General features: G+C 39.2%; 1 protein-coding gene across 6 annotated transcripts in view; it reads left to right on the forward strand.

The window, feature by feature from the left end:
* Positions 1 to 21,910, forward strand: part of TUT7 (terminal uridylyl transferase 7) — a 76,609-nt gene extending 54,699 nt beyond the window's left edge. For 2 of the 6 annotated variants that reach the window (XM_061626570.1, XM_061626562.1), the window contains exons 13-30: positions 826 to 1,940; positions 2,931 to 3,081; positions 3,805 to 3,891; positions 4,132 to 4,232; positions 5,697 to 5,754; positions 8,773 to 8,876; positions 9,672 to 9,761; positions 9,848 to 9,961; positions 10,284 to 10,361; positions 11,402 to 11,579; positions 12,321 to 12,368; positions 12,463 to 12,554; positions 13,480 to 13,563; positions 14,236 to 14,351; positions 14,635 to 14,951; positions 15,493 to 15,566; positions 15,750 to 15,813; positions 20,618 to 21,910. In XM_061626570.1, coding sequence (XP_061482554.1) covers positions 826 to 1,940; positions 2,931 to 3,081; positions 3,805 to 3,891; positions 4,132 to 4,232; positions 5,697 to 5,754; positions 8,773 to 8,876; positions 9,672 to 9,761; positions 9,848 to 9,961; positions 10,284 to 10,361; positions 11,402 to 11,579; positions 12,321 to 12,368; positions 12,463 to 12,554; positions 13,480 to 13,563; positions 14,236 to 14,351; positions 14,635 to 14,951; positions 15,493 to 15,566; positions 15,750 to 15,813; positions 20,618 to 20,685 — 2,939 coding nt within the window. In that variant the 3' untranslated portion in view covers positions 20,686 to 21,910. The remainder of the gene's footprint in view (positions 1 to 825; positions 1,941 to 2,930; positions 3,082 to 3,804; positions 3,892 to 4,131; positions 4,233 to 5,696; positions 5,755 to 8,772; positions 8,877 to 9,671; positions 9,762 to 9,847; positions 9,962 to 10,283; positions 10,362 to 11,401; positions 11,580 to 12,320; positions 12,369 to 12,462; positions 12,555 to 13,479; positions 13,564 to 14,235; positions 14,352 to 14,634; positions 14,952 to 15,492; positions 15,567 to 15,749; positions 15,814 to 20,617) is intronic. The other 4 variants (XM_061626555.1, XM_061626580.1, XM_061626588.1 and 1 more) reach the window with 4 other exon arrangements.
* Positions 21,911 to 23,855: the final 1,945 nt, after the last annotated feature.

Below are 23,855 nucleotides of genomic sequence, written 5' to 3' on the forward strand. Positions count from 1 at the left end.
TAAAATAATTGATATATAAATAAAAAGTGACCTACAATCCAACAGTGTTCTGATAACCAGTGTTCTGAACAGTGTTCTGCCGCACTGGGCGCCTGCTGGGAGGAAGGGTGAGGTATAAATAAAAAAACAAACAAACTCATTTTAAAGCATTTCCATGTTACTGAGGCCCTTCTGTGCATTCAGTCCTTTACTCACATAAGCTGAATAAGAGGACATGTAGCTGGGCCTTTCAGGTGCAAAAAAAAGCATCCTTTGCAACTTCCTTTTGAGGCCGTTTAGAATGTCCTGCTTCCGCTGCATCAGGGTTAACTAATCTGGGCTCTCCAGATTTTGTAGGACTCCAGCTGCCATCAGCCCCACCCAGCATAGCCAATGCTCAGGGCTGGTGAAAACTGTAGTCCCAACAGCATCTGGAAGACCAGAGGTTAGCCATTCCTGTTCTGCATGGTTTGTTGTCAGCTAAAGGCCTTTGTTGCTTTCTGTTAAGTACAGTGAGTGATGTAAATCCTGAGGGGTTTTTGGAGCCATCTGTTTATGTAGCTTTAGACATGTTCTTATTCTTGCCTCAAATGTGATCAGTAAATCCCCCAAATGAGGTGGGTAGCTGCTAGGGAGAGAGTATTCTCAGTGGTGGCACCTTGGCTGTGGAATAGCCTTCCCAGAGAGGCTGGTCTGGTGCCACCTTCATAATTTTCAGTGCCAGGTAAATATATTTTTATTTACCCAGGCCTTGGAAAAAATTATAATACTAAAATGTACTGGAACACCTTCAATAATGTGTACTTCTGGATAAAGTTTACCTTGCTTGACTCTTGTTTCCCTCAGATCCTTACTCTGTGAAGAGGAATGTGGCAAGAACTCTTAATAGTCAGCTGGTGTATGAGTATATTCTTCACTGCTTACGGGCAACTTACAAGTATTTTGCCTTGCCCCATAAGCAGAGTACAAAAAACAACCAAAAGAGACCTGTAGAGTCCTCGGTAGAGACTGAGAAGAGTGCTTTGAAACCTGGCATCCCTGACATACAAAATACGCATAATGAGGCAGACAAAACACTAATGGACAGCAGTATAACTACTACCAAGACAAGTTCTTATTTTCCTCAGGAACATATGTTTGATCCTTCTCAGGTATTTGGTGCTGAAAGCTTTGTGGAAGAACAGTTGGCAGATGATATCGAGCATTTAGGTGTATCTCATGAGGACTCAGACTGCATAATTGAAGAATTTATTTCTGGTGACAATGAGGAATTTAAACGAAGCTGTGAAGAGACTGAGAGTGGAAATGAAGAGGAAGAAGAGGAAGGGCATGAACATGTTAGAAAATGGCAGGGGCATTTGAGTAGCAATGAAGGTTTGGATGAAGACAGTGAAAGTGGAGATCTTGTGGTTCCCACTAGTGAGCATGATGTTGAGACTGACAGCATTTCTGACATGGAAAGTTTTCAAAATACAGTAGTTATTCTTGATGAGTCTGGTTTAAAAAGTGGTGGTGTGCTAGATAATAAGGTTGACATTGATAAAGAGAGCACAGAAGGAACTGATGAACTAGATGATTCCCTGATCAAATTGGAACCACCAACTCAGGAGCAAGTATTTGAAATGGATAACTCAGAGGAGGAGGAAGTGGAAGAGGAGGAAGAGGAAGTGCACAGTATCATAAACCAGAGACAACATGGTATCAATACTGAAGATGAGCTGGATAACACATATACTGGATCTGGCAATGAAGAGCTTCTATCCGGAGAGGAAGAGTTGTTTATAACTGTTAAATATGAAGACAGCGAACCCAGGAAGAATGCAGATGAACTTCCGAGGGTAGATTTAAACAAAGAAGATACTGCTGAAAAAGAAGTGTTGTTAGAAAGCATATCCATAGACCAATGTAGCAAATCTGAATTCTTCTATGAATTTAATAAATCTGCTTTTACAAAAGACAAGGTAATAACATCTAGATTCTAAAGTATTATTTGTGCTGTACATTCCTGTGCATGCTTATCTGTGGAAGTGGGATTGTAATCTACATTAGAGGCTGTGAGTTTGGTCCCACAAGTGATGCTTCAGATCCATGAATGGGGACTAAAAGAGTATTATTTAAACCATTTTTTAAAATATCAGCTGGCCTGTTATAATTCACAGCACTCAGACTGGTCAGACTTCATATTAAACACTTTCAGTGTAAAGTGACAGTTGAAGCTATGGTAAAACGTCTATACCTCTGGAGTACAACTGTACGTGATAAGCTTATAGTGAAGTACACAGTGTGTCACTGACCTTATCAAGAAAGAAGCATGGCTCCCATTGGAATCAGAAATACTCCCCTTATTTATTATTGCATTTAAACACTGCCTTTCTGCCAAGGTGCTCAAGGCAGTTTACAGTTTTAAAATAAAAGTTGGCCCTGTTAGAGCTGGGGACAGGGCACAGTCTAACCGGAGCAGGCCCTAATTGTTGTCTTTGCTTGCCTCCTTTGCTTGCTCTGTGTTTACCACCCTTTTTATTTGGAAGCACAGTATTGCTATTTTGCATACTATGAACCAGAGATGGCCAGCTAGCAGGCTAAATCTGGACCTGACAGTCTTGCCAAATTTTAATTGGAGCCTAGTCACAAAATAATCTCATATCAGAGTGTATGTACACTGTATTTGTGACAACCCCATTGCTAAATGATGCCAGTTTTGTTATGAATCCTGCCCATTCATGAGGAGATCAATTTTTTCTGGCCTTTTAGACTGGGATTGAGAGAATAAGGTGGTTCATTGGCTGATCATTCCTGATACAGATACATTCATTTTCTCCCCACCCTTTGTGGGTGATGGTTGCTGTCTCCTATCAGGGTTCTCTTCCACTTTATAATTTAGGAAGCTTGAGAGTGTATTGATCTGAGAGAGACTAAAAAAGGCTAAGCATGTCTTGCTTTCTCTTTGACAGTCTCCTACAGTTGTGTGCAGCCTATGTAAGCGAGAAGGTCACCTAAAGAAGGACTGTCCAGAAGACTTCAAAAAAATTGAGCTAGATCCTTTGCCATCACTAACACCCAAGTTTTCAAATATTTTGGATCAAGTGTGCATTCAGTGTTACAGTAAGTTGAGAGAACTTCATTTTAATTGCACGTTTCTAGAAATTATTACTTGTACAAAAAACAGTATTGACTAAATTTTCTTAATATTTCCCAAAATGGCTCTACTTTCCCCTGAAATCATCTACCTAATTAGAAGTCAGGAGTGTGTTTGCAGATCAAAGGAGAAAGTGGCCGGTAATGGTGGGGTTGGTTACAAGATGAAGGTAGATGGGAGTGAACTGCTCCTGCCTTCCATTTCTTTGCTGCAGATCATGCCCTTCCCCATTGCTTTGCAGCTGTTTGGCAATTTCCAAACCTAGGTCCACTGCTGGGACCATACACAAATGTGTATTGTGAAAAATCCAGCAAATGGTTTTTAAATATAAAATGCATAGAGAGATTTGGATATTGTTAACTAGTGATTACCATAATACGTATACTGAGTTAATTATATGTCTTACATTGCTATTTACCACAAGATCAGATGAGACCATCTAATGTCAAGGCTTTCATCCAAAAATTTAGATTTTTAAGTTGACACTGGTTCTGTTACTTTAGACTATTGGTATTGGGAGTTGCAATATAGATGTTATATTCATCATCTCATTAATGTCTCATTATCCAGATATATCAAGACTATCAGATAATTAATGTGTGGCACAATATTGGTAGAAACTTTCTGTCTATCTTTTATTTGTTGTCATGATTCTGCTTCCAAATTAATACATATTGTGTCTTCAATAGAGGACTTTGCTCCAAACATTATCGAAGACCAAGCTCGTGAATATATACGGCAAAATCTTGAAAGCTTCATCCAACAAGAATTTCCAGGTGTTTTTGTGATTATATTTAATTACAGAGTGCTAAAGTAATTTTTATGATGTTCTTAGTTTACTAATCTAAATCCAGTTACTACAGAATGTGTTACGCAGCAGAAAATTTAAGTGCATGTTTTATATTTATTACAGCTAATTTTCCCTGCACTTTCTAATGGTCTAATTTTCCAGTATTTATAATTAACAAATGCCAATGTGTGCAAATATTTTTTCTAAAAGACATCCTCCTTTACAGGCACTAAATTAAACTTGTTTGGTTCTTCAAAGAATGGATTTGGCTTCAAGCAAAGTGATCTTGATATTTGTATGACAGTTGATGGTCTGGAAACAGCTGAGGTAGCCTTTTTAATATGGGTAACTTGGCCAATACAATAAGTATGTTTATGGGTGATATTTAATTACATAATGGGCCTTCCCCCTTCCTCCTGTCCCCCAACCCTCCAATGCAGATCATATGGAGGGGTTTGCAGGGAAAGAAGAAAGAGAAGTTCCATTACACAAGCAGAGGTCTGTTCCACTGGTCGATGGGCATAGGGTGACATCCTACTATGTGTGTTTCTGGAGTTTTCTTTCCTGAGCTGCTAATGTTTTACATATGCACACAGTCAAGTCTGGTTTATCATAATTTATCCATTGTAAGAAAAAGAGAAAAGCTGATAAATTAGCAGGTTCACTCATTTAGCATCCAGATAACTTTTGGAAAATCTGTGTTTTTAATGTCAAAGTGGGTATTCATTAACCACTTATACTGCTATAGTCTCATGAATACCAATATAAAAATCAATTGCCCAACCCCTAAAATGATGAAAGGGTAGGGGCATCTTCATCATGAGGACTTCATTTCTGGGATTGTTAAAATTGTATAACTTTCATTAGCTACAGCTTCAGATGTGTGAAGTTGGAGAGAGAATAAACATTGTCACCATAATTTGCACTTGGAAACGGCAGACTCAGTATGTAAATCTGGTGTGATTGAGTATAGCAATCTACTGCATAGGAAGAAAAAAAGACACCTGCATCTAGCAGTCAGTCTTGAGACTCCCCCAATAGTAGATTGGCACTACCTTGGTATTCATATTTCTTGCAAGAAAAGGAAACGAGAGTGCTTGTTTGCTTCTCTCCCCATCCCCCCAAGTCTTAACAGGTAACTGGAACTATGAAAGGTTTCATTGTGAGGTCCCTTGTTACATTTTATCTTGATCTCCAGACAAAAAGCTGATCAAGACTGTGAGATGCTGAGTGCAATAGCAAGCATATACTTGCAGTTTTCTGAGCACAAACAATACAGAGCCCAATATTTAGGCATACATAGTTAAAATATGTTCCAGACATAAACAGAATACTGAAATCTGTGTACACTAAGCCATATGAATTATGCAGTTGGGTTCCATGATGGAGGAATGGTGTGATATAAATGAAAGAACATTTTAAAACAATAAATTTGTTGTATTCAACGAAGTCATCCCATTAGTGCTAGAACTTCCATCTGCGCAACGGGACTTTGCCTCCCTCTCTTCTCCCTCTGCACCCTTCCCAAATCTGTTCTGGGGGTTCTGCCAACCCTCCAGAGCAGATTTGGGGTGGGGTGGGGGTAGAGCACATATGGGGAGAGAGAAGTCCCATTTCACAGACAGAAGTTGGTGTGCTAACGAATTAGTTCAGGCTAACTGATCTGCCACATTTTTCCACACTGGCAATAATTACTTGGAACAGTGGAAGGTGAGTGGGGGTGAAGAGGTGGGCAGATCTTTTCTTTTAGACAAACTTTGTCAAGACACCAGTATCCTCTTTCTGTTATAGGGACTTGATTGTATAAGGATCATTGAAGAACTTGCAAGAGTGCTCAAGAAACATTCAGGTAACCTTTGCTGAAAGGAACATGAATTATGAGAGGCTGTTCATGCATTTCTGATTCTGCAAGCAGCAGATTTTGAGTTAAATCATGAAAGGTGTTAAATGTAGGAACAGACCTTTGATAAACTTTAGGTACAAAAATGTTTCTAATATGTCTGAAAAACCATAACATTAGTATATCTTAAGTAACTTGCATTAACTTCTCTTTGCATATCATTAATGTGATCAGGGAATGCTGATATTGGTATTTAGGCTGCAATCCAATACATGTCTACTCAGAAGTAAGCTCCATTGGCAGGGCCGGTTCTAAAGGGCGGCTAGGTGGGGCACTGGCCCGAGGGCCCCAGAGCTACAGGAGCCCTGGGGGCCCCTCCGCTCCCCTTCCGTGATCCGTGATCCGCGGCACCATCCTCTTGCCCGCCATTCCCTTGCCTCACCTACCTGTCTCCTGTCTTTTACCATTGCCCTTAATGAAGATGGCGGCCGCGGTTTCCCTAAGGTACTTAAGCTGCAGCTGCCATCTTAGTTGATGGCAGAGATGCGTGTGTGTAGCATGCACACGTGCCATCAACAAAGATGGCGGCGGAGGCTTCATCCCCTTAGGGAAACCGCGGCTGCCATCTTCATGAAGGGCAATGGTAAAAGACAGGAGACAGGTAGGTGGGGGGCCCGCGCACGAGCCACTCGCATTCGCACTCGTGCGCACACGCCAGGGCAAGCTGATGCCCAAGGGCCCCAGCATGCCTGGAGCTGGCCCTGTCCATTGGGTTCAGTGGGACTTACTCTCACGGAAATGTGTATTGGATTGCAGCCTAAGTTTACATTTATAGTTGGACTTTCCCTAATTTAGCATGTATTAATTTGGTTTTTCATGCAAAACCATAACAATTAGTTTTTTTTAAAAAGCTTCAAACCCTCCTGGTTGCAGAACATATGACAGGCATATATGCCTCTACCTGCAAATGGGCATTAGAGCTTCTGTGTCCTTCATGGCTTACTCTGCTCTCAGCCTGTAGTCGTTTTCCATAGGTATACACTCTTAGTCTATTAGTCCATATTTCTGCAGCCATTTGTGCCCTTTACCATTGGCTCCCAATAAAAATTAAATCATGCAGGTAATTATAAAGTATGCAAACCTGTTCTTGCAATAACGTAAAATGATTTTTTTTATTTATTATTTGATTTATATCCCGCTCTTCCTCCCAGCAGGAGCCCAGGGCGGCAAACAAAAGCACTAAAAACACTTTAAAACATTAAAAAAGACTTTAAAATACATTAAAACAAAACATCTTTAAAAACATTTTTTTAAAAGCTTTCAATACATCTTTTTAAAAAAAGATTAACTTTTTTTAAAAAAAGGTTTAAAAACCTATTAAAAAGCAATTCCAACACAGATGCAGACTAGGATAAGGGCTCAACTTAAAAGGCTTGTTGAAAGAGGAAGGTCTTCAATAGGGGCTGAAAAGATAACAGAGATGGCGCCTGTCTAATATTTAAGGGTCGGGAATTCCACCTGCAGAGCGCAGTGATTGGCTGGGTATATAAGGGATAAGATGGTCTTTCAGGTATCCTGGTCCCAAGCTGTATAGGGCTTTGTACGCCAAAACTAGAATCTTGAACCTGGCCCAGTAGCAAATTATTATTATTATTATCATCATCATCATTATAAAACTTATATCTCGCTCTTCCTCCCAGTAGGAGCCCAGGGCAGCAAACAAAAACACTGAAGAACACTATAAAACATTTTAAAAACAGACATTAAAATATATTAAAACAAAACATCTTTAAAAACATATTAAAACAAAACATCTTTAAAAACATATTAAAACAAAACATCTTTAAAAACATCTTTTTTTAAAAAAGCTTTAAAAACACGATGGTGATGGAATAAAGCTATCCAAAAATATGGTATAATTAGCATTGCTTTTATCAGCATAGAATGGTGAAGGTATGAAATTTAGGATTTGGTGAAGAATAATAAAAGATCTAATTATAGCCTGACTACTAGCACAACATAGCTTTTTTTAAAGCTATAAACAAATATGCTTGATGGCTCTGTGTATACAGGAATACCCTGCTATATGGACCTTCACTTTATGGACACTCGCAAGTACGGACATACAGTAGCACCATTCCCCTGTTTACGTGCTTCGCAAGAACGGACACTTAACCTTTGGTTGTGGCCTGTTCTTTCGGTGGGGGGTGGAAAGAGACGCGACCACGAATCAGCTGGGAGGCGCGATCGTGATTAGCTGAGAGGCAGCGCAGCAGCAGAAGCTTTAGCGCGGGGCTTTGAGGCTCCGCATGAAGGAGAGGTGGCACAGTGGCAGTGCAAGTGAAAAAAGGTAGTGCTTCACTTTAAGTACATTTTCGGTTTACGTACTCGCTCTGGACCCATTGCGTACGTTAATGCGGGGTATTCCTGTATTCTGGTTGATATTATTTGCAAGAACATTATTATTGCCAGCTTTGTCACAGCTGATGAAATTAGTAAAGTAAGGCTCAATTGTCGTATTTATTACAGCTCTCCAATTGAATTTAGTCCACTAAAACAATGGTTTATCAACTTTCCGCCTCTAGGGAATTGTTTTTACATATTGCCATAAACCCTGTGCATTGTTGAAGATTCTGGGGCACATTCTGAGTTGACAAATCCATTTATAGTGTGTGCTAGCCAGGCATATTGGGCCTTGCCAACACTTTTCATGAACTGAGCGTGCCCTAGAATACACTGAACCCTCCTCTGTGATGTGAATTGCAGAAAAAGATCAGTAGTGGTGGGCAAGTTGTCTGTCTGCTGTTACTATTCTTTGCATTGAGGAACCCCTGATAAGCTTCCAAGGGACCCAGGTTGAAAACCACTGCACTAAAATAAGGTGTGTTGAGTTCAATGAGACCTATTCCTGACTAACTGTGCATAGGATTGTAGCCTAATATCATTGTGAACTTAACAATGCTGGATTTCAGTCATGATTGCCATTAAGTTCAACTGGTATAAATCAGTATTTTTGTATTTCCATAGGTCTAAGAAATATTTTGCCCATAACAACTGCTAAAGTGCCAATTGTCAAGTTCTTTCATGTCCGAAGTGGTCTTGAGGTAGACATCAGTTTGTATAATACATTGGTAAGAGAACCTCCCAGTTGAAATTAAATAACTTTTTAAAATAGCTACTGAGGATATATCAAATGAGGATATGGGACTACTGTATCTGTTCTGGAGAAAAACTGTTTTCCAAATTACATTTGATAAGTTCTTCTTGCCTTCATGTTGAACAAAAATGGGATTGTGAAACATCATGTGGACAACTGATCAACTGAGTTTGGGAAATCAAAAAAACAAATATGTCAAGGTGATCACTTAAGTGTTTTGTTTTATAATGGTCTGTAGAAATAGCTCGGTATTAAAATCTGTCCAAAGATCTATGTGATTTCAAGCATATTTCTTTTGAAATTATGTGTTTTATTTGCTTGCTATTTTATAAATAAGGTGGTGTGGTGTAGTGGTTAAGGTGTTGGACTACGACCTGGGAGACTAAGGTTCAAATCCCCACACAGCCTTGAAGCTCACTGGGTGACCTTGGGCCAGTCACTGCCTCTTAGTCTCAGAGGGAGGCAATGGTAACATGGTAAACCCCCTCTGAATACCACTTACCATGAAAACCCTATTCATAGAGTCGCCCGTAAGTCAGAATCGACTTGAAGGCAGTCCATTTCATTTTTTTCCATTTTCATTTTTTTTGCTTGGTATTTAAAAATTAACGTGGTAATGGTGCTTATGCAGGTTCCACATTCAAAATTCCAATTGAATGGATCTGAAATATGCTAAGTTGCTGCAGATGAAGGTATTTCAAAGAGCTTGAAGGTTGCTCTCCTCCTACATTAGTCTGTCTCTCAGTATAATTTTCTTATTTCTTTACAGGCCCTGCATAACACAAGACTCTTGTCCTGCTATGCAGCTATTGATCCCAGAGTAAAACATCTCTGTTACACAATGAAAGTTTTTACAAAGGTAAGGCAGTGTTCTAGATATCTATGGGAGAAAAATCAACACCAGTCATGTTTTACAACGAATTGCTACTCCTTCCCTCTTTTCAGATGTGTGACATCGGTGACGCGTCAAGAGGTAGCCTATCTTCGTACGCGTATACTCTTATGGTGCTGTACTTTCTTCAGCAGAGAAGCCCACCTGTCATTCCTGTTCTTCAAGAGGTATGGCACATACTGGCTTGTATCCAATTCGTGCAGGAGGTTGTGCATTGGGATGCGCCTTGTCTTCCTCCTTACCATCCCCCACAAACCTTCATAATCTGCTCTGGACTGCTGGGGGACCCTCCAAAGCAGATCATGGGATGTTGCAGGGGACTGCAGAGGGGAGGAGAGGAAGGTGAAGTCTTGTTGCATGAGTGTCTCCTTGTACTATGTTGGATTTCACTCTTTAACTTTTTGGTATACATGCACGCTCACTTAAAAACATCTCAAAAGCACCAAGTCTTAAGCTCTAGCCCTGATAATTTAATACTTCTTTGCTTAGATTTATCAAGAGCCAAGGAAACCTGAAATTCTAGTTGATGGCTGGAATGTCTTTTTCTTTGACAAAACAGATGAACTGGTGAGTCTGGCTAATACCTAACCTTTTATTGGGGTCAAACTGACCATGGGGAAGTGGGGAAAAATAGGTTAATCTCGTTTTCAATTCTACAGCTCCTACTGTGAATATTCCTCAACCCTAATGAGGTCAATCACTTTGTGTTTCATGACCCGAATTGTATTTTTTTTTATAAACTGCAGTGGACATTGTGACAATGTTGGGATCATTTTTACCTCAATTGCATGGAATGGGAAACTGAAAGTTCTGCGCCCATAAGGGACTAAAGATATAGTGGCTTCTTAAAAAGATGTTTAAATTATTTTATTAATCTTTATGTCTGTAGATACTTAGATCAGAACCAATTCTCCATTTCATTCATTCCATTTATATACTTCCTTTATGCTTAGGTGGAAAGAAAGCATTGTGTGAGAGAGTATATAGGGTGAAGTGCAGAATCTTGTTGATTTTCTTAAATATTATTTTGTGTGTGCACAATAATATCACTACAAGGGCTTTGGGGTGGTTAATAAAAGACCCTAATATAATAATTTCAGAAAACTTTTACAAGTCTGAATTGTGGTGTATTTATTTAGCAGTTAGAACCTTCCTTATTTAAACCATCAAAACTGTTTTATTCTTATCACACTTATTTGCAAAGATGCTTATCAGTCAAGTAACCCTCATATATTTGGTAGCTCATCATTTGCAAAATATTTACAGCCAGCTCCACAGATTTCAGTAGGTGCAAGATTTACTGGCACCTCTCAAGCACCATCGATTTTATTCATTCAGTAGGAGAGTTGTATCCCTGCTTTCAGCTGGATAATTCTCATGGCAGCTTACAGTATACTGTAATAACACACACATACACAAATCCAAAATGTCTGGATAGGGCCAGAGTGTGCTTCTCTTCAGCCTGGCCGTCCCAGGGCAACTGGTTGTTGACCCTTTCTAAGTGATTGCAGAAATATTCACACATCTAGGCAAAGATTCAAGACAGATAAATGAATTGCATGGTATTTGCATCTGGGGGGGAAAAACCATTTTTTGTTCACTTCCAGCCAGCAGTTTGGCCAGATTTTGGTAAAAATAAAGAATCCATTGGTGAGTTATGGCTCGGACTTCTGCGTTTTTATACTGAAGAATTTGATTTTAAAGAGCATGTTATCTGCATCCGAAGAAGAAATTTGCTTACAACATTCAAGAAGCAGTGGACTTCGAAATATATAGTTATTGAAGGTATTACTCTAAATTATGAGAGCTTTATATATCATGTAACAAATATATTTGCACTGCAAGGGCCAAACTCTGCTCTAAGGAACTGCCATTATAACAGGAACTGTTATAATTAGGAACTGCCTAATTTTAAAAGCAGTTGTTCTGGCAAATTAGTTTTAAGAATAGACACAAGAGCTGTTGTGCAGACATAGGATCATAAGTTGTGATATTGCACAGTCATTGGAAGCTGACTGTAGACTAGGTACAGTCTTGTGCAACTGCCAGTTTGTCTCACTGAATATGGGAGGGAGACTTAGTGCCTTTACCAGAGGTGTTAAGAGATGACAGCACAAGCTCCAGGACTTCTGCTTAATTAACTAGTCAATACAGGGTCTCAGGTAGCCTTTCCTGATGGTTCTTTCTCTCACTAATGGTTGGTATACTGGAATTCTCTCCCCCTCTGTACATAAGTCTTACGTGCAGTGAACTTTGGTACAATAAAATGTTTGACTCAATTTTGCAGTTTACAAGACTGTCCCTTTCTCTTGTTGAAGACTTTTTATCTATATACCTTTAAAAAATTATATCACTCATCAGTGTTTTTCCTTTGTGTTTGAGGAAGGGGAATAAATCAGTTTTAAAATTTTGGTTCAATGTTAGAAATGTAACCAACATTCCTGTTGGCGTTTTTTCATTGGCTGTATTTGTTCACATGGTATTTTTATATGGATTTTGTTAAAATCTGTAACATTCTTCTTGCAGATCCTTTTGATCTGAATCATAATCTTGGAGCTGGATTATCAAGAAAAAGTAAGTGCTTCTTGTAAATTATGTTGTACAAAGATATATTTGCATCTGAGTGTGTTTCCATTTAATTGTTAATTGTTTTTGTTTGATTATTTAGTGACAAACTTTATAATGAAGGCTTTTATAAATGGCAGGAGGGTATTTGGCACTCCTGTAAGAGGATTTCCTAAAGAATATCCTTCAAAAATGGTGAGTGTATTCGGAATCTGACAACAAGAATTTGTACAAGTATTTTATTAAGATGTTCTCACCACACAATCAGTATGTGAACATTTGTGCACTCACACTTTCTCTTACTTGCTGAGGCAAAAAATAAATAACTCAGTATTGCGCAGTGTCAAAAATATTTTGTTTGTTGATGTAGACTTCACTAAAGGATCCTATGGCAAAGTTCTCTGGGTTGTATCCAATGGTGTCGTCCCGTTAGCACAAGGATTTTATTTAATTTTTATTTATATTTATTAGTTTCCTTTCTCACAAAACTGACCCAAAGTGACTTACATTAAAACCAGCTAAAACAAACACAATCAATAAAACCTAAAAACTCATCAATACATTAAAATCAATTAAAAACAAACTCAAAGCAATCAATTAAAAAAAATTCTAAAAACAGATCAGGACAGGGCTACAGGTCCTGCCCCACTAAAAGAGGCCACCAACAGCTAAGGCCCCACACATTAATGGCCAAAAGCCTGGGTAAAGAGGAAAGTCTTTGGCACCTAAAAATAAAGATTGCTCCAGGCATGCCTCCCTGGGGAGAGCAAGTGGTGGAGGGGAGGGGGCACACCACTTTTGCATGACTTAATGCAAGGGCTTCCTCCCTACACGTGTCCCTGAACTCATCCCCCAAATCTCTTCTGGAGCATTTGGGGAACCCTCAGAACACATTTTGGGCGGTGGGCATGAGAGGAGCATGAGAGAAAGTTTGATTTACACAGGCAGAAATTCTTGCACTAACAGAACAGCATTGTCAGATATAACCCCCTGCGTGTAATATTGTAGTCTCCTGGATACAAGTTACTTCTTGAGGTGAGCATAGTCAACATAGTTTTTGCAAGATTATTGAAAGGTATTATGTGAAATCACATTATACGCTTCTGCTCTATCCACGTAGCAGAAAATGAAGGTCTGGCATAATCCTGCAGTTTCATCCCCAATGAATTCATCTTTGGAGAAGATGTCACCTGTTTACATAAATGTGTGTATTCTTACATCTCTTGTTAATACTTCCAGCCCAGTGGTCTCATGTATTTGTCCTAACTACACCAACCCCATCTCCTACCCTGCAGGACTCAGATCAACTGTCAGCCATTTGGGCATGAAAATAATTGCAATAAGGAAAGACCTAGCAGATGAATCCTTTAATTTCTGTGGACAAAGACATCTGAAGTTCTTCTCATGACAATACTTGCAGATGTGCATTACTGTGCTTACTTGTATGAAGAAGGGAAAGCCTAGGTCTAAATCTGGACTGGATCCAAAGTTGTAATTCTGACTTTCTCTTAGATGTTTCTCTAGAGTCTTTACTGAAATAAAGTTAAAAGAAGGTCTTAACGGAGGAATATCAACTAATAGTGTTTGCTTATTCTGCATTTGTATTGGAATTGTACTGCCTTCAAGTCGATCCCGACTTATGGTGACGCTATGAATAGGGTTTTCATGGTAAGTGGTATTCAGAGGTGGTTTACCATGGCCTTCTTCTGAGGCTGAGAGGCAGTGACTGGCCCAAGGTTACCCAGTGAGCTTCATAGCTGTGTAGGGATTCGAACCCTGGACTCCCAGGTCTTAGTCCAACACTCTAACCACTATGTTAGGCAGAAATAATTGCTCATTTGGGTCAAAGGCTAACTTTTTGTAATATTTTTGTTAGGAATATTTTTTTGACCCAGAAGTGCTGACAGAAGGAGAGTTGGCCCCAAATGATAGATGTTGCAGAATTTGTGGTAAAATTGGACATTTCATGAAAGACTGCCCCATGAGGAGGAAGTAAGTACTCTTTTCCTGGTTGAAGGATTTGCCTCTGATGGTACAAATGTTTTTACTGGCTCCAGTGCAGACATCATGTTCCCAGTTTCCTAACTTTGTATTGTGTATGCCCTGGGGAACACTGCATGAGTCACATTTCTGTAATAATTCTTGTCACATTTAGGGTGCTATAAATGCTTGAGTGTGGCATTTAGCTAATATGAAGGGGATTTTTATTGCACTACCTTATTTTCATACTCCATCCATCATAAGAAAACATTGAGTCTCATTTGTTCTCTCTTAGACTGAGAAGACGGCATGATAATGAAGATCCTAAAAACCAAAGATACACAGAAAACAAAGAAAAAAGAAGTAAAGAGGAGAAAGAGACCCCAGTTAAAATTACAGAAAGAGATGTATCGCTAAAGGATGGGATATTACAGATATGTACACCTAATAAAAACAAATTGGGTAGGGGAACAATGGAAACTGGAAAAGAGAAGACTCCTAAGCAGCCAGTAGAGAAGTGGAAGCGACAGGAAGACAGAGAAAAGCGTTGTTTTATTTGCGGAAGGGAAGGACATATTAAAAAAGAGTGCCCACAGCACAAAGGAGCTGGAGGTATGAAACCTAGATATAGTTCACCACTAACAGTGTACATGCTACTAAACATGTGTCTTATTTTTGTGGTTCTGAAACATTTTTCAGTAGAGAAAGTAAATGTTTTCAAATGTTCTGTTTCATTCATAGGAGTGGCTCCTGGTAGCTTTTAAACCCTTTCCCCCTTGTGCCATTTTCCTGTTGAAAGTTGGTTTTCCCCTTACGGGGGAGGGGGAGCTGGAAGCAGCCTAAGAGATGTGAAATCTCCTTATGTGCCATTCTTTCAATTCAAATTGCAGCAGCAGCAGAAGTTGCAGCTTTGTACGGGGGGTGGGGGGAGAGAGGATGTGTGCGGAGGGAATCAGAAATGCCCTGAAGGGGAAAAATCTTTTGTAAGTTAACCTTCAACATGCTTTTTACTGTTTCAGTTTACAAGTAAAAAGTTATTTTTAAAACCCTCAAGGACTGCAGTTGCCTAATTGTTGGCAGACTATGAATATCATCTCAACTTCCTAAAGCATATTTTGCTTTGATAGTTAAAATTTAATTTTAAATTTCTTAGGTGCTTTGAAGTTGGAAAACCCATGTGGATCCCCCTTATCCAGTGCTATTAACCACTCTGGTCGATTAAATCAGGTAAATATTTATCATGGGTAACTTTTTTAAAAATACAGCTTTTATCTTTTGTTGAATGTATAACACAATTAATCCTTTGTAATTATATTGAAATAGACTGTTCAGTAAGACATTTTAAATGTTATGCTACTGCTGTTACATTACGCAATAACTAATTTTAAATCACTCTTGCCTTCATTTAAGGGATTGCTTCTACAGGAAGAAAAAAAGAAACAGAAAGGAAAAATATTCTTGAGTCCCCAGTCAGGTTTGTGAACTAGACTTCTTCCAGTGCAAAGATTAACTATCTTAAGAAGTGCCAGCATATATATTTATAAAACAGATGAGAAGTAATTCTCCTTCCCATGTCTTTTATGTGCATGCTACAAAGTGACATGAGTTGTGGGTCAAGCAGGCTGTTTGCCCTTTGTGAGTAGCTAATTGCAGAGCAGTTGCCTCTACCTGACTTTGGGGCAGTTTCTCCCTTCCCCAGCGGCCCCTGTGATACAACCCACCCTATTCAGTACTGGTCCCTCAACCCTCAGGAGAGGCTATGGGACAGATTGGGGGTTGAGGGCTGCAGGGAGGAAGAAGTGGTAGAAAAGTCCCTTTTTGCCAACTTCCTTCTACAAGTGGTTCTTAGGCTTCAACCCAATAATTCTGTAGCAAATAGTAGATTTTATTTTTAGATAATGCATACATGTGCCAGAGCAGAAATCATCATAGAAGAGGAATTCCTATGTAGAAGAAAAGGGAGAAGGCTTTTCAAGATGATGCTTGCCATCAGTAGTAAAATAATGGGGTGAATCTAATCGTGTCTTTGCCTTTCTGGAGAGCACTTTTGTTTTCAGAAGGTGGGACATTCCGTTGTTTTAAATCCCTGTTATCCACTTAAGCCACCTTTCTTCCCTCCCTCTAAAAAGCCTCTTCTGGGGATTGGGGCAGCCTCAGCAACAGAATGGAATACAGCATGAAGGGCTGTGGTATGTAGGAAAGATTGGCAAAATGAGGTGCCCTACTTTGTACAAATGTTTTCTACTAAGGCAAAAACTATTTGTTACAACCCACTTTAAAAAACAAACCATTTGCTGGGACTTCCGGGAAGGGTTGCTTTGCCTGTGCTGCCTCTGAGTTGAGCTCTCGTCTCAGAAGAAGCTTTTTTAGCTTTAAAATCAGTCAAAACGTTCTTTTTGACTGGTAAAGATTTTCTCCCGGACAGGGAGAAACGTAGAGATTAACCACAAAGCCTGTTTTTGTGGGGAGGACTGGATTTCATTTATTTATGAGAGAAGGTTCAAACTGCAATGCCGGACGGACTTTCATCAAGCTCTAGCTGATTACAGCGACACGTTTATCTTTTCTTCAAAGAAAAACGGACTCTAACAGGCAGATAAGCATCCTTTCTATTTTCTTTTTTCACTTGGTTTAAATTGTTGCAGCAAAAAAGAGATTTGTCAATGTATCAGCTGTGAAGAACTTCTGGGTGAGTTATGGCTTTTCTCTTTCATTCACGAAATTAAGGAGGAAAGAAATCGAAAAAGCTTATATTTGTTTTTATTGCAAAAAGCTGTCCTGGAGGTGCATTCTAAAGATACCAACGGAAGAGGGATTTCTATTTCGAGGAGGGGGAAAAAAATTTTTTTTTTTTTTGAGTCTATTTCATTTTGACGAATCTGCTTGTTCATGACGCCACTAATTGTTTTGATGTTGGGAACTAAGTTTGTTTTGTATTCCTGAACACATAAAAGATAAGGCAGGCTGTACTGTCTACATTGATGTCAGCAAGCCTGTAATATTAACCCAATTGTGGCTGAAATAATTTTTGTTTCTGTGGTTTTAAGAATGACAACCAGGAAAGTGATTGAGACCATGGAAGAAATTATGTTTCAGAAAATAATGGGTGAGATTGAGATAACGAAACAAACCCTGAGACAGGGTAGACAGGAGATGAAAATTTAACTTAACAAAATGACGCAGGAGCTTAAAGAAATAGGGGATTCTGTGAGAGAGGTGTTTGATGAGATTAGAGATGAGAAAAGAAAAATTAAAGGGCAGCTACAAGCCCTGGAGATTGGAACAAATGTGAAATTGGAAAAAGATTTGGAGTTTATGGATGTTAGAAATAAAGTTTACTGTTTGGAATTCAACGTTGTCTCTGAAGAAATTAATGAAGATTTTGGTGGTAAAGTTATCAATGTCTTGGATAATTTTCTGGACTGGAATGATGTGATGGAGCTTGACATAGAAAAAATCTATGGAGTTGGCTACAGATATGTGACAGTGGAGAAACTCTTAAGAGATGAGCCAGTGCATTTTGTAAAAAAGAAGAACAGAGATATGACTTTGCAGCAATATTTCAGCAACATATTCAGAATTCTTGACTGGAATGATGTGATGGGGCTTGACATAGAAAAAATTTATGGAATTAACTACAAATATGTGACAATGGAAAAACTTTTAAGAGATGAGCCAGTGCATTTTATGAAAAAGAAGAGCAGAGATGTGACTTTGCAGCAATATTTCAGCAACATATTCAGAATTGATGGCAAGGACATACTTGTGATGGGGGAAATTCCCATCAGACTCTTGTTATACGACTATGGCTATGACAGCAAGATCATCATGGGATACTGATAATGGATGAATGGATACTGAAACCACTGGATTTAACAGGACTATTGAAGATGGAAGATGGAATTAATATTGATAATGGAAGAATGGTTATGGAAATTATTGGACCTAACAGATTTGACGAGATGGATTAATCGATATGTTTATTTGGACTATGGCTATGACAACAAGATTATTATGGGATACTGATAATGGAAGAATGGCTACTGAAATTACTGGACAACAGGATTATGGAAGATGGAATTAATACAGATAATGGAAGAATGGCTATTGAAATTATTGGGCGTAACAGATTTGAATCAGATGGATTAAGCGACATGTTTATTTGGAGAAAAATTGAAAGATATATCTCTCAAGGAATTGAAACCTCTCTTTGACTTTTTGTGGAAAGAATAAAGTAATGTTTATGAGATTTGATGATTAATTAAGATAACTACTGGAGGAAAGTGATTTTATAATATAATTTTAGAGACAGGATTGTTATATATTGTAGACCTATAACTGATCTGCGACAAATCGGAAGTCAACATTTTATTTTATTGTTTAATTGTTTTTGTTTTGTTTTGTTTTTTCTCTTTGAAAATTTGAATAAAAATTAATGATAAAAAAAAACCATTTGCTGCCTGATCAGGTTCGCATTTTTAGTACACTGATATTTTGGAGGTCAATTAAACATTGTAGTCCTAGATAAAACATAATGCAAGCTCAAAATGTAACCAATATGAAAAAAGCAGAAGTTAGAGGAAGCATAAAAACAGATTTTAAAATCCTGGTAGATGACAAAAGTGTCCACCGGAACCAAAAAGATAGCACATTGGCACCAGGTGAGCCTTCCTAGGAAGAGTGGTGCCACAACTGAAAATTGCTTCTCCCTGTTAGCTACATACCTCACCTAAGACTAGGAGTGGGGAACCTGTGGCCCTTCCGACATTGTTGAACTCGCAACAACCCCAGCCAGGATAACCAATGTTAAGGAATGATGGGAGTTATAGTCCAGCAACATCTGGAGGGCCAGAAGTTCCCCACCCCTACCTTAGACAATGGGGACACTTGAAGGAAGGCATCAGTAAATGACTGCAGTGAATATGCAAGTTGATGTGGGAGCAGGTGTTCTTTTCTGGCACATGGGTCCCAGATTTTGTAGCTCTTGATAGGTGTAAAATGTTGCCACCTTGAATTGTGCTGAGAACAAAGAGCCAGTGCAAGTTCTTTCAACACACATGTTCCCAGTGACAGGTCCTGCTTAGTAACTCTGGCAGCTGCATTCTGTACTAACTGCAGTTTCTGTTTCAAGTTCAGGGTCAGCCTCACATATAGCACATTACCACTATAGTAGTCTAAAGCCAAAAGTTACCACCACATGGATAACTGGCAAAACTACCCCTCTCCATGAGAACAGAGCTAATCCTAACCTGTTGAAAGACACTCAATGCCATTGAGGCTGTTTGAGGCTCTAGTGACCAAGCTAGATCTAAGGGCACCTCCCAACTATGAATGTGATCCTTCATGGGGCGTGCAACCTCATCCAAAGGTTGAACACCATCTCCCGACAGGTGAACTATCTTGTCTAGATTAAGCCTCAATTTGTTAGTTCTGATCCAGCCGATTAGTGATTCCAGACACGGGTTCAGCACTTCTCTGTCCCTTGACTCCATTATCAAAGAGCAGGAGAGCTGGGTGTCATCCGTGTGTAGATGACACTTCACATCAGATCCTCAGATGACCTATCCCAGCATGTAAATTTTGAAGATGTGGAGGATAAGAGAGAGACCTAGGGGACCGACCCCCTGTTGGTCACTATAGCAGCACTTTCTGGAAATAACCCTGAAGGTGGACAGAACCACCATGAAACCAGGTCCTGCTGAAAGATCTAAGACCGGTGGGGAAACTGGATCTTGCCAGCAGGTCAGAACATTATCTCTCCCACCTTCTGAGTTAAATTTGACAGATGGCTGGGGCTTCCCACCTGTTAGTTGCCTGGTGTCAGGTGACCTATTTTTACCCACACAAAGCCAAAGTGCTATGCAAGGGGCTTTGCTGTTCATAGCACCTGGCAAGCCTGAGAATCAGCTGATTGCCGGGTGTATTGAAGCACAAATGTACAGAAAGGTCAGAGTAGATTGTACTGGTTGTGGTGTTGCTCTCTTGTGTTATGACAGACAGATAAGACAAATGATTCTGCTGTTTGAGCAGGAGAGGATGTGTAAGAGGTGGTGGCAGATGAAGTCATGTTGGGTAGCTTGGAATGGATTTAGATGTATTTGTATGAGCTGTTAGATGTGTTTTTATGAGCGCTAAGGGCTTTTAGTTCAAGTGTGACCATTTCTTAGCTCTGCAGAATTGATTCCATCATTGTAAACTAAAAACATATGCTCCTAAAAAGTTCGGTTGGTTTCTTCCTTTGTGTTTAATCAATTGTGCTCTTTTCTCCCCATTTACAGGCAGCCTTTCCAGTAAATATATGACTCAGGGAAAAGCTTCACAGAAGAGACCCCATCAAGATTCATAAGAGACTGAAGCAGTCTTTTCAGTTGCAATACAGACTGTCCATTTCCTTAAATGTTTATTTTCTTTATAGCATCTGGGTTCACAAAACAGCAACATAAACAGTCTTCAACATAAGTTTAAAGAAAACACATTTTATTTTAATTAAATTGCTAAAGATAAAAAAGCAATGGATTTTAATGTTTGTTCATACCATGAATCTTGGCTCTTAATAGACTTTTAATAGAAAACCATGATGTTTTTATATTTACTAGGTAAAACGTGTAGATCAGGGAGGTTCCTAACTCAAACCACTTCTAAAAGTTTCTACATTCTACCAGAATGTTTGAGTGCACTTAAATTATGTGCAAGCCAAATATAGTGTCTCCTTCAAAATATTGTATTTGAAGGATAAAAAGGGTATTTATTAATTATGATCATTTATTGATTCCTTGTGTAAAAGTGTTTTGAAATGTTTCTGGACTGCTACTGCCGTATTTGAAAATATTTTAATCTGTGGGGAGCTAACACATGGATGTTAAGTAAACGTTTATGTAAAATCTCTGTGGAAAAGCAGTGCCCTTGAGTGAATTCTACCCTTTTTTATTTTATGCTTTGATATGCTTCTGTGCAGAGAGACTGAGAGGATGGTTATGTTTGCTGCAGCTGTATTTTCCCATTATCTTCAACCCAAAAAAAAACCCCTCCTCTAAGGAAACAAGGGGTATATTTGGCAGCTTAAAATAATGAATCCACTTATGCTTTATTGAAAAGTGAAGAAGATGATCCCTGAATTAGTCAAGGATTGACTTTTTTTTTAATGTCATCAAGGCTTAATATCAAGGTTTTCTGGAGATGGTACAACCTACCCTTTCCAGGAAAAAAATTCAGCAAAAAATTAAGCTACTGCTATTTATGACCTTGCAATAAATCGACCAACAGAGCAATCTAACTCAGGGGAGGCCAGCAGGAAGCTTCAGGAGGCATTGGGCTGATGGAATATCAGCTCAGCTACGAGCTGCACGCATGAACGCAAAAGAAAAAGCCGACTCTCACAAATACCCATACTCGTGAGTAAGCATTCTCCATAGACTTCCATTATAATTATTTTCTTGGACCGACCTTTTTCTTGGCGTAACTGCTTTAAGACATGCTTTGACATGCCCCAAGAATCCCCTGGGGTCCTGGCTCTGGCCAGGCTCAGCTGGGGGCATGCCACATCCAACTCCCCTCAGCCCGGCATAAATACGAATTCGACTGTGCTCCAAGGAAAAAAAATTATATTTCTTTTTTGTATTATATGAATAGCTCATTACAGAAAAAATACAGCATTATATAGGGAAGATTTAGTCTTATGTTTTGCAATTATTTATATTCTGCCTTTCAGGGTATTCTAAGCCAGTTTACACAAAACATAAGTCTAATGAACAATATCCACATATAAAAAGTTGCCAGGATCCTTCCTATAGGTGGTGGCTTCATTATCTATATCTCTTCCTCTGGAGTACTTGTTATATAACTTCCATAGTTTTAGTCACTTTACTGTGTATAGAAAATAGAAATATTGTACATAGAAAATAGAAATTTCTGGTAAATTGGTAGAAGTGTTAAAATTATAGTACTGTTTGCATATATCCCCAGTATCTTTAAATCATGGTAGATTTTGTCTCTGTTCACAAGGGTTTACACACTCCCTTTTGACAGATGCCCCACAAGACATTTACAAAAACTCTTAATTTACTAGCCTGTTAACTTGGCTTTCTTGTGCAATCTATGGTTTAAGACTACCTGTGGGGCAAAAAAAGATATATAATTAAGTTAACTTACAGTAAGCTTGGTCCCCTTCAGATGTTTCAGACCTCAACAGCCCCTGCCAGTATGGCCAGTACTCAGGCATGATGAGCCTGTCCCCCAAAACATCTGGAGGATGCCAGCTTGGGAAAGGCTGAGCTGCAAAAACCAGAATTTAAGGACCTCTCCATCTACATCAAAGATCTCATATGGACCTCATTTACAGAATTGTGTTCACATACAACTCCAAGCCATATTTTAGTGTTATATGTATGAGTGTTGTGCTTGTGTACTTTCATTTCCCCTAGGCTACTCCACCTCCTATCACTTTGTTTTTAATCAGTTTCAGCTTTTATGCAAGTTACAAGGAAAACTGCTAATTGGGATCAAGTAATGGTTTCCAAATCCTTCTTTTGGATAGATTGCATAAATTAGTTCACTGGCTCAAATGTAAGAATTGCCATCTCGAACTGTAGAAACTCTTTAAAAACAAAATCCACAATGGAGCATACCAGAGGAAGTGGACGGAGGAAACATGCTACTAATCATGATGCTTGAATGGGTTAAGAGACCTCCCAGCTACTATGGCTTCAGCCGTAATGATGAATGAGACGCCAATTTATATCACATTCTCTTAAACCTGAGAGCCAGTGTGGTGTAGTGGTTAAGGTGTTGGACTAGGGCCTGGGAGCCCAGGGTTTGAATCTCCATACAGCCATGAAGCTCACTGGGTGACCTTGGGCCAGTCACTACCTCTCAGCCTCAGAGGGAGAGGAAGGCAATGGTAAACCCCCTCTGAATACCGCTTACCATGAAAACCTTATTAATAGGGTCGCCATAAGTTGGGTTCGACTTAAAGGCAGTACAATTTTTTTTACATTTTTCTCTTAAACCACAGTTCAGTACACTTTTACTCAAAAGCTATTTGCACTGTATTCAATGGAATTTACTCCCAAGTAAAGTGTACGTAGGATTGTAGTCTTGCAGTGCATTACTGTATCATTCAAAAGTCCCACCGAGTTCAAGACTCCCAGTGTAGAGGACTGCAACTAGTATCCGACTGAGCTCCATCAAGGGGGGAAAACATTTTAAATAACAAATGATATTTTTGTTTTTGTTACGCCACCTAGTTTTAAATATCACATACCCTGACGAGAAGTTTGCTCTGCTTATAAAATTACACCCTCACGCAGAGAACTTAACGCCCTCTGCCTGTTATCACCCCCACAACTTGCGAGCAGCACTCCTCGAAGTCGGAATCTAATTCTTCCTACGTATCTCTAATTTCTTCTCCGCTGATTGGTTGGCCATGATGAAAAGGGGCGGGAGACCTAACTGCTTCAATAACGGCTGTGGGCAAGCCTGAAGTCCCATTGGCCCGCTAGGTAGCCAATAGATGTGAAC

Source organism: Rhineura floridana, chromosome 1, assembly GCF_030035675.1.
Source record: "Rhineura floridana isolate rRhiFlo1 chromosome 1, rRhiFlo1.hap2, whole genome shotgun sequence".
Taxonomy (NCBI): Eukaryota; Metazoa; Chordata; class Lepidosauria; order Squamata; family Rhineuridae; genus Rhineura; species Rhineura floridana.